This window comes from Pseudophryne corroboree, chromosome 8 (genome assembly GCF_028390025.1).
Source record: "Pseudophryne corroboree isolate aPseCor3 chromosome 8, aPseCor3.hap2, whole genome shotgun sequence".
In the NCBI taxonomy this organism is placed as follows: Eukaryota; Metazoa; Chordata; class Amphibia; order Anura; family Myobatrachidae; genus Pseudophryne; species Pseudophryne corroboree.
The window spans coordinates 324,886,342-324,897,913 of NC_086451.1; the positions used below are offsets into that span (position 1 = coordinate 324,886,342).

The following is an 11,572-nucleotide window of genomic DNA, read 5'->3' on the forward strand; positions in this document are numbered from 1 at the left end:
AAATACAGCTGCAATAACTGTTGTACAATTTGCAAACATAGAAATAACTGTTTTGTCAGTGGTTTCCTATACAATACCAAAAAACAATAGCTGTAATAATGGTTTGTGGTTTTTAGGAATGTTTTAAATCACAGTGTAGAAATCTAAAACACTGTTGTATATTAAAAGCATTTCCAAGAGCAAAACAGATAGTTTATTGTGCTACACTGTATTTAGACTAGATAATTTATTATTTATTGTATTTTTTTTGCCTATTTGTTTATTCCAGTAAAAAGAATGATTGCATCATAGATGTATTTCATCTGTAAAAAAAAATATCAAAAGCCTTGTGTGCACCTTTCTTCTGTTGCCTTCTTCACACAGCAGTGATACAATGTTCTTATTATTCAGACCGAGTAAGAGCTTGTTGCAGAGTTGGCAGGCTCAACGTTTTAAATATTGCATCAATTCCTTTGCATTAATGGCAATGCCGGGACTATGAGAGAGCTAAGGTGCCATGTTTTGGCTTTCGCTTTTGCAGGATCTCATTACATATTATTTAAAAAAAAAAGCTTGTGGCAGACATACGTCTGCCATGTCGAGAGTTAGGACAGCACATAGACTACTGAGAACATTTGGTGTAAGAGAGAGGCACCCACACAATTCTTAAAAAAATAAAAAAATATCCAAAATACCTTTACCCACCACTGTTCTGCACATTGCATTACTGGAAACGATGTGGTCCCCATACACCTGCCTGGCCAAGCACAGTAGGGGGAGTTCCAGGCCAGTTCAGGCTCCTTGATCCCAATAAACTCAGCAGCTTCATGACATCAATAATGATTGATCTAAACATTCTATATTGATCTAGTGGATCTGTGGAGGAGTCTTTACCCAGGAATTGTACCTCTGTTATGTTTTCTCTTGTGTGCGTTTGCATTATGCATTCTGCTGTAGGGGAGCTTACCCCTTAAAGGCTTTCCAAATTAACTATAGTTTCTGCATGTGTGACTGTATTTATTTATTGAAAGAGATCGATTGATATGTGTTGAGAATGTGGTGCTGTGTGTGAATGTATAGTGTGTGTGTGTGTGTGTGTTGTGTGTGTGTGTGTGTGTGTGTGTGTGTGTGTGTGTGTGTGTGTGTGTGTGTGTGTGTGTGTGTGTGTGTGTGTCAGAGAGGGAAAGGAGAGGGGGAGAGAGGGAGAAGAGGAAAGGAGGGGTGATAGGAGGAAGGCAGAGAGAGCGTGAGGAGCAGGGATAAGTCCAGATCTCTTGGAGACAATCAGAAAATGCTGAACGTTTCCATTTCCTTACATGGATCCGGATTTTAAAGGTAAGCAAAAAGACCTGAAAAGAGGGAAAAAAATCTTATTCTGTTTCCTCTAATCATTTAACAGGAGAAATGTTTTTTTGATCGGTTATACTTATACCCTACCATGATTAAACAAGGTGATATCCTTCTTTCCAAGTCGTATTTCTTAACCAGACAAAACCCTGCATTTCCATCAAGTGGCTTTTTTTTTTTTACTAATTAATGCAGTCATTATTTTCTTGTGCGGGATCGATGCAGATTAGGGAACTAAAATTGCGGTCATGTATTGCAAAGAACACATAAAATCGCACTTAGAAAACCTGATAGCATTAAAATGAGTTTCTGGAATAGATCCTCTGCTGAGACATGCACAGTCTAGCAGCATGCATTTTAGGAAAATCCCCCAAATAGTTGAGTGTTGTGTTTTCCTGTGCTCAGCTGTGTGTGACTGCTATATTCCTGAGTCCAAGGCTTCAAAATGGCATTTCTTGTCTGTGTTTAGAAGCTGTAGGGTTACTTGGTGGATTCTCTTTGTGACTGATCGGTGGAAAAAGGATCTGTGCTCCATCGGCAGCAAATGATCTCCCCCCCTCCCTCCTCCCTCCTGTAACCACCAGACACATCCAGCAGCTATCTGACTGGAGAGACCCTCTCTCCCTGAGCCTGACACTCGCCACCAGCAAGCATTATCCCATGGAAACACAGCTGACTCGGAGGCAGGAGCTTGATTCACGTTGTGAGCCCCTTTGATGCAGCTCCTACGACCCCCTCCCATCACACAGCGGACTCCCCTTTGCAGCTCAGACACGAGAGACACAGCAAGTTGGACCTGCCCCAGACCCCTTCTTCATCCAGCATCATCTCCCTCCTTGGGTACCACTTAATCTATTCAATGCTACCTGTTCCTAATTAGGGATCTGCAGCTGCTGGAAGAGGATAGATTTCTGAGTATTGTTTCCCATTGTACCGGCAGAAAGGGACTCCTGCACTTTAGCCTTGATGATCTGTGTCTGGGTATCACTCTGTCCTACAGCCCTGGCTCATCTTCTGGAGGAGATATCTGATTGAGCACAAGAGCACCCAGCAGGAGCAGAGACCATGCTGCGGCAAAGCATTGCGGTACTAATCAGTACTATCGCAAACCTCAGGCATTTGCCACTGATATCATAGGTAACTGCTGTCTATAACACTGACCTAGCCTGGTGCTGCATGTGCTTCTCTATCTTTTCCTCTCATTTCCTGCAATCTCTCCTACCTACTCTCTCATCTTAAATAATGTGGAGACAGCATGTGCTATCTGCGAGACTGTGTGACAGAGGATTGGTTTTGTGTGGGGAGATAACATTTAGCAGGTTGCTGTGGTGTAAATGGAGAGATGGAGCTGGCATGCATACATGTAGAATACTGTGCATTGCACTTGGAAGTTTAGGTAGCTGGTACACAAGCAAAATGTATTATATGAGATACACAAGTGGAGTTTATTTCTCTAAACTGCTTACAACCTTTCCAGTGCATGTGTGGATGTAGCATGTCATGCATTTCACTTTTTAAGAGGATATGTTAAATGTTATATTATAATGATCTGCAATACATTGTGTGTGTGTGTGTGTGTGTGTGTGTGTGTGTGTGTGTGTGTGTGTGTGTGTGTGTGTGTGTGTGTTGTTTTGCATAACAGACTAGTGTGGCTATACAAGTGAAGTCATACTTAACGTGAGATCGTAACATAAATCTGCATACAGGTATGATTGCTCGGTCATGCATAATTCTATAAAGAATTTCTATAAATAATGTATTGCAGATATTATGCTCTAATATGAATTATGGGTCTAGATGGAATATAAGAGAGTGCTTAGAGAATCATTGATAGCTAATTTATTCTGCAGAGACACTAGACTGAAATATGTTTTATGACATAAATCATGTCTCTGATGTTAGTGTGTGCATACAGTACATAACTGCCATGAATGCAGTTTGCTAATATATATGTACATGCACACACATACTCACTCTAATATGTCCATTCTATATAAGCATACTTATATAATAAATCACTGATATTAAGATAGTGTCTTTCTGTTTGCTTAGATGAATTGCTCCAGCAGCCTGAGATCTTTTTATCACTGCCTGAAGATGTTTGTGTGGCTTTTCCTGTTCCTCTCCACTCCAATCTCCTCCACCAACCCGGACTCAGAACTGACCCTGGAGATCTGCAATGTCTGCTCTTGCCTGTCAGTAGAAAATGTGCTGTATGTCAACTGTGAAAAGGTGGCAGTGTACAGACCAAACCAGCTGAGACCCCCACAGTCTAATTTCTATCACTTGAACTTTCAGAACAACCTTTTGATCATTCTCTACCCCAACACTTTCCTTAATTTCACACATGCCATGTCCCTGCAGCTGGGCAATAACAAACTGCAGAATATAGAGGGAGGAGCTTTTCAGGGGCTTAGTGCATTAAAACAGTTGCACTTGAACAACAATGAATTGAAGAGCCTAAGGGCTGACACTTTCCTGGGCATAGAGAACTTGGAATATCTCCAGGCTGACTACAATTTAATCAAGTATATTGAGCGGGGAGCCTTCAATAAATTGCACAAGCTGAAAGTTCTCATTATAAATGACAATTTGATTTCTTCTCTCCCTGATAACATATTTAGATTTGCCTCCTTGACTCATTTGGACATTAGAGGAAATAGAATCCAGAAGATGCCATACATAGGTGTTCTGGAGCATATTGGGAGGGTGGTGGAGCTGCAGCTGGAAGATAATCCTTGGAATTGTACATGTGATTTGTTGCCTCTGAAAGCTTGGCTGGAGAACATGCCATATAATATCTATATTGGAGAGGCTATTTGTGAAACGCCGAGTGATCTGTATGGAAGGTTATTGAAAGAAACTAATAAGCAAGAATTATGTTCTATGGGGACTGGTAGTGATTTTGATGTACGGATATTGCCTCCATCCATGGAGACAACGTTCACCACACCTGGGGGTCATACTGCTCAGACATCACTAAATCGACTGGCCACTAAGCCACCTAAAACAACCAATCCTTCTAAAAACTCTGGAATAGTGTCTGGCAAATCTGTGACTAATCACAGCCTAAGCCAAATAGTATTTCAAACCAGAGTACCACCTCTTTCACCTTGTCCATCACCCTGTGTTTGTAAAACACATCCTTCTGATTTGGGATTAAGTGTTAATTGTCAGGAAAGGACTATACAGTCATTGGCTGAGCTGGTACCTAAACCTTTAAATGCAAAAAAACTGCATGTCAATGGGAATTATATCAAACAGGTGGAACAGGCAGACTTTGCTGAGTTTGAAGGTCTGGATCTGCTTCATTTAGGGAGTAATCAATTAGCCTCTATTCAAGGAAATGTGTTCTGCAATCTTACAAATTTAAGGAGGCTTTATCTCAATGGGAACCAAATTGAGCGTCTGAGTCCTGAGATGTTTACTGGTTTGAATAATCTGCAGTACCTTTATCTGGAATACAATGTAATAAAGGAAATTTTGGGAGGGACCTTTGAATCCATGCCAAATCTTCAACTGCTGTATTTAAATAACAACCTCTTGAGAAGCCTGCCAGCTTACATTTTTTCTGGAGTGCCCCTGGCCAGGCTTAATATAAGGAATAACCATTTCATGTATTTGCCTGTAAGTGGCGTTCTTGACCAGCTCAGATCTCTAACGCAGATTGATCTGCAAGGAAACCCATGGGACTGCACTTGTGATTTAGTTGCTCTGAAGCTCTGGCTAGAGAAACTGAGTGAAGGTATTGTCATTAAAGAGGTCAAATGTGAGACACCTGTACAGTTTGCAAACATTGAGTTGAGATCACTGAAAAATGAAATTCTGTGCCCCAAGCTAATAAACAAGCTGTCCACACAGTACACTAGTCCCATTCCTGCAATCACTTTAACAACTCCCTTGGGTCCTATAAAAAGCCCACCTGGTGGACCTGTACCTCTGTCTATTTTAATACTTAGCATTTTAGTAGTGCTTATATTAACAGTTTTTGTTGCATTTTGCCTTCTTGTTTTTGTCTTGAGACGTAATAAAAAACCTGCAGTAAAACATGAAGGTATTGGGAGTCAAGAGTGCAGTTCTATGCAGCTCCAGCTGCGGAAGCATGACCAGAAAGCCCTTAAGATGGATGGGATATCTGCAGAGACCTTTTTTCCACAAACCATTGAACAGATGAGTAAGAGTCACACATGTGGTCTTAAGGACTCTGAGGTGGGCTTTTCATTTGCTGATCACCAAGGGCAAAAGATGGTCCTCAGGAACCTGACTGACAAGGATAAAGATCTATTGCATGGGGATGCTAGAAAAAGACTTAGCACAATTGATGAGCTGGATGAATTCTTTCCAGGAAGAGACTCAAATTTATTTATCCAGAATTTTTTAGAAAGTAAAAAAGAATACAATAGCATAGGAGTAAGTGGCTTTGAGATACACTATCCAGAAAAGCTACAAGATAAAAAGTGCAAGAAATCTCTAATAGGAGGAAATCACAGTAAGATTGTAGTAGAGCAGAGAAAGAGTGAATACTTTGAACTCAAAGCCAAACTTCAAGGCACGCCTGATTACTTACAAGTCCTTGAAGAACAAACTGCACTGAGCAAAATGTAGGTCATGCAAAGTAAACTGTACTAGAGACAATAATTACATGATGAAAAGTGCCTTTGTAGACTTTAAACTTCCAAATATTATCTATATAGGCATAGATGCAGGTGATATCTAGAGTGTCCAGTTGCTTATGGTTGCATATGTTGAAGAAATTCCTTTGTAGGTTCTCATTTTTCAGAACATCTTCTTTCTGGACCTCTCTGATTGCACCAGACACTATTGCCAAAGGGATCATTGTTATTATGACAAACATAATTAACCTCAACCAGAGAGGCATCTACTGTATATTTTCTACCCAAATGATAAACGTCTGTCTCCCTGTGATTGGTTATTGCAACAAAAAACTGTTACCAGTGAAGGTATCTCCACTTATATCTACTTCCAAATGGATAAAACTGGTGAAAATGTTTGAGTTATTGTCTAAAGTCTAAACACTGTTTAAAAAAATAATTTCAGACCAGTCAAAAGCATGCAAATGAACACCAGTTTCTTTAAAACAGTAACATTTCTGATAATCTTATACAAGATAAAGAGGAAAACATCATGTTAAAATGTGCAAGTGCATAAACCATTGATTACAATTCTATGAAAGTAAATTCAGTCACTTGAACCATACCTGTCTACACCTTAAAAAAATGAATATATATCACATTTATTTAACAAGATATTTTCTTCTGCAAAATGTGAATTGAGTTCAGCTTATATATATAAAAAAAGATAAAATATGGTTATAATTGCAATCAGATCGGTTGCATTGATTTTCTCGATATGCTTGCTATGTGAGCGCGGTATAAAGTATTTTTTTAAATAGAAAACAAAATTCATATATATGAAATACTTTGTATACTAAATAGAAATTATATGTACTCCTTAATATGTATTTAAATGCCTGACTTGTTTCTGTGATCACAAATGAATTAATCTTTAAAAGTTAAACATTGAGATATACCAAACTGATACAGGAAATGGTTGATATGTAATCATGACTTGATATAATGTGATCAGGTAAAAAAATAAAGGTTGTCCACATACATTCTTGTGAAATCTAAAATTCTATTGTGATTTCTATTTCAATTGTGTTTCCATTCACCTAAAGATTGGCCTGCTACAATATCTGGAATCAGATTTTAGCCATTTAGCTAAATCAGTGATGATAAATTCATAGAAGGGGCTCAGATGTATTTCCTTTCTTGTAAACCTTGCAGATGAGCAGAGTACCATTAATTGTTTGTTGATTTAGTCATACATTATTATACCCCTCTTATAAAAACCAAAAACGTTTGTTATGACGTACAGTATACAGTATGTATGGATTGATAAATGTGTTTACAATGTCTCTCGGCGATAAATAAGGTTAAAACATGTAAAGTATAATATGCTATTCTGTTATCTGTTTAAAAATACTATGAAAGAAGTATTTGCAGTATTAAGTAACAGTATAAAATATATCCATATATGATTCATAGAACTATAGAATATTCTGTAGCACTACATTCACACGAGTCATATGCACCATTAGAATCCCATCAGCTGCTGTCCAAAGATTCTCAGATAGCTGGTGGGACACACAAATACAAACATACACAAATAGGACAATTGTTAAGTTTAATATAAAGGTGTCTGAACAATATATTTTGCATCATTTATACATTTCAAATAACTTACAGCACGTTTATTTTATTTTTTTAGTTGCTTCCAAAGACACAGATATTTGAAAAGCAAGAATGTATAATTCTACTTTAAAAAGGAAAACAAAGAGGATTTCCACAATGCTTAAACTCTATTCCATAGTCAGTAGTGCGGTAAATTGATTGTGTGTGTGTGTGTGGGGGGGGGGGGGGGGGGGGGGTAGAGGGGTTGTTGGTGCAATAATTACCGTCCTTCTAAATGATGCAAGCAGATAGGGAGCTGTTACTGGGATATGGTGTATATATTAGCTACTTTGAATGTTCTATGAGTGTTATGTTTCTGCAAGGCCTCTTATGATTGTGTTGTTACTTTGCCAAAATGTACTGTATGTTCACTGCTTCAATTTCAGTAAGCACTTCTAGTGGTGCTTATTCAAGGCTTGTTACTATGAATTAACATTATCAATACTGCATGGAAAAATCAACCCTCTCAACTGTCACACTCAATAGAGCCAAATCTTTCTATTCTGCATTGCTTTTATGTGTCTGATATTCAGTGCTATCAAAGTAAATCCTTCATTCCAGCAACAATTTAGAAGCATGGGGATTGGAGCAAATGATTTTTGTGACACAGTGGCAGAGTGGTTAGCACTGCTGCCCTATTTCTAAATGCAATTAGAAGAAACATATTTTGATAGTTTTAGCTGTGATCATTAGGTGATTTTGTAGCTAAATTCTACACACTGTAGCAAATGGATATATATATATATATATATTTTTTTTTTTTTTTAATGTCAATATGCTAGTGATGACAGGTTCACTTTAGTAAGTCCAGGACATCAGGGCATGAGTTACAAGGTTACTAGCTAGAACCTTTGTTGCCATTGTATAGCTGACACATACACTTTAAGCTTAAAATCCAATGCTCAGTGAATATTATCCAGTGTTACATATGCAGTATGTTTCCATTTTGAGTAAGAGGTATAACAATCCAATTAGTCTTTTTGTATGAATGCTGCTAATGCATTCTGCGGAATAACAATATAGAGCATGTAGCATATGGTGAATTAATGTGTTATACAATGTAATAGCTGTAATATTCAATATGAGGCAATGATGCTTTAAGGGGTGACAATGGAACACCAGTTTACAAAGTGATCATTCAATGACTGACTTTTATAGGTAACTGTCTCCTTCAGAATAAGAGAATAAGGCACTATTAAAGGGAAGCTACATTAATGTAATGTACTGCACCTCATTTGGTGTAGGATTGAAAGGTTTGGAATAAATAAACCAGTCCATGACAGTTGGATGATGGCTTTTTCTGTGCCTCCTTAGGGGGGTATTAAATCATCCAAGGTCCAGAAGGCTTTATCTGCCACCACTGGTGTCTTTAGGAGCTCAGCTATATCAGTAGCAAAATAAACCCCCGAAGGTAGAAACTAATGGCATCTCTGTTGGCCTTCCCATTTTCGATGCCTAAGGGGATGAGTCAACTTGTGTGCTTTTCAAGAACACAGTATAAAATAATAATGCTTTTTAAATCCCTCTCTTACCATATATATGCCCTTGGTATTCATTACACATAAACTAAAGTGGAAAAATAATGGGGGTCATTCCGAGTTGTTCGCTCGCAAACTGCTTTTAGCAGCTTTGCACACGCTAAGCCGCCGCCTACTGGGAGTGAATCTTAGCTTCTTAAAATTGCGAACGAAAGATTTGCAATGTTGCGATAAGATATCTCTGTGCAGTTTCTGAGTAACTCGAAACTTACTCGGCATCTGCGATCAGTTCAGTGCTTGTCATTCCTGGTTTGACGTCACAAACACACCCAGCGTTCACCCAGACACTCCTCCGTTTTTCCAGCCACTCCCGCGTTTTTCCCAGTAACGGTAGCGTTTTTTCACACACACCCATAAAACGGCCAGTTTCCGCCCAGAAATACCCACTTCCTGTCAATCACAGTACGATCACCAGAACGAAGAAAAAAACGTGAGTAAAATTCCTAACTGCATAGCAAATTTACTGGGCGCAGTCGCAGTGCGAACATTGCGCATGCGCACTAAGCGGAAAATCGCTGCGATGCGAAGAAATTTACCGAGCGAACAACTCGGAATGACCCTTAATGCATGTTTTTAAAAGAAAAAAAAGATGCAAATCACAAAATTACAGTATAAAAAAAGATATACACCATAAAGTCAATCAGATAGCAGGAAAAATATCCAAAGAAATTAACCTACTCATATATCAATGGTTCATTCACACCATGTTAGATAATTCATCTGGACATGGTTCTTCTTTTATTATTGCATTTTATTAACTGTCATTATGTATTTTTGTGCATTGCATTCGATGACTGTTGCTTCTTTTTGTGGGAAGGGCATACAACCCAATTTTTTCTTATATGGCTTTTTGAGAAGGTAATTTGCTTTTAGATGTGTTGCCTTGTGGATCAGAAATCCTATATTCTTCATTAATCTGCTGTACATTCCTATTTAACCAGATTTGAATTAGGCAAGTACAAACATTTTTTTATTTTAATGTAGGCAGAATAGAAATTAGCTCAGCCAAATCATATTTAGCCATATGTAGCATACCTCCCAACATGACCCTTTCCAGGAGGGACAGAATGCTCAACTCCTTGACTTCCCTCTTAATTTATGATTGCCATCACCTGTGCTGAAACACCTTTCTTATCCATTAACCTGTTCAAAACAGGTGCTGGCAATCATAAACTAAGAGAAAAATCCTGGAGAGGGTCATGTTGGGAGGTATGATGTAGAAGTGGAACTACAGGTGGTGTGGCCTCAAAGGCTGGCTGAACATAACACGGGCCTGGCAAAGCAAAGTTGCTCTTTCCCCATCAAGGCCTCAGATCTGCGTTCAGAAGGTGCCTCTTCTGACCATGCATGTTCAGAAGTGGTCCAGTTCCTGGATGGCCTAAGGAGGCCAGTGTGGCATCATCATGCGATTCACTGTTCCACCCCTGTCCATATGTAGGGAAGTTGGAAGTCGGAGGTGATAATTACCCTTAATAACAGTTATAAGTTAAAAAAAATGTGTTTATTCAAAGAAAGAGATAGTAATCTGTAATAATTTAACAGTAGTATAGACATATTTATAATGGGTGCAGTAAGTCCCTGGTTAGCCCTGCTGGAGAAATCACTCAGAAAATGATGTAGCAACTATTTTCCTGGTGGTTCGCGCATGCGCAGTAGAGACTTGTGTCCGGGAACATGGCTTGTGCCATGTTTCCAAAGACTTGTGCATGTGCAGAATCTACAGTGCTGCAGAGAGGAGGGGGCACAGACAGAATGTGCACACGGCCCTTTCTTCTCTTAACATGCCCCTGATCAGCAGGCATTTTAATGTAAGATAAACAAGTGTTTCATGCTGTAACAAACAAATTTTACAATTTATTGTGACATCTGGGTGGCTAGATTTTATGTTACTGTAGGTTTTCAAATTTCTGGAATAGACACAACCATAATCCTGCAGAGAGTTTACTTCCATCTGGTTTGTGCTTAGTTTTTTATGTTCCCCATAACAGAAAGTAAGCAGAAGTCATGTAGATTTGTCTCGAGGAGGTTGTGAAAGACATTGTGGGGCAGACTACTTGGTGCCACTCTTCTGTTCCCTGGTTACCCGCTGAGATTATTCAGCTTCCCAGTCTTCTTCAGTAAGAGCTGGGGCTGCAGGTTGATAAGTGACATATAAGCAGAGAATAAGATATGGGTGGTCATTCCGAGTTGTTCGCTAGCTGTTTTCGTTCGCAGCGATTAGGTAAAAAAGCGGCACTTCTGCACATGCGTATGGTGCGCAGTGCGCGACGTACTTTCACAAAAGCAATTGCAGTTTCACAAAAGGTCTAGCTACGCTTTTCAATCGTACTGCTGGCCGCAGAGTGATTGACAGGAAGTGGGTGTTTCTGGGAGGTAACTGACAGTTTTCGGGGAGTGTGTGTAAAAATGCAGGCGTGTCGGATAAAACGCAGGAGTGGCTGGGGAAATGTAGGC

General features: G+C 39.1%; 1 protein-coding gene across 2 annotated transcripts; it reads left to right on the top strand.

The window, feature by feature from the left end:
- Nucleotides 1-1,064: 1,064 nt before the first annotated feature.
- SLITRK4 (SLIT and NTRK like family member 4) lies at nt 1,065-6,979 on the top strand. Of its 2 annotated transcripts, XM_063937406.1 has the most exons (3): nt 1,065-1,314; nt 1,796-2,463; nt 3,379-6,979. In XM_063937406.1, exon 3 carries the CDS (start codon nt 3,379-3,381, stop codon nt 5,929-5,931), a length of 2,553 nt encoding a protein of 850 aa, XP_063793476.1. In that variant the 5' UTR covers nt 1,065-1,314; nt 1,796-2,463; the 3' UTR covers nt 5,932-6,979. The 2 variants fall into 2 exon arrangements, with proteins under 2 accessions (XP_063793476.1, XP_063793475.1); XM_063937405.1 differs by lacking the exon at nt 1,796-2,463.
- Nucleotides 6,980-11,572: the final 4,593 nt, after the last annotated feature.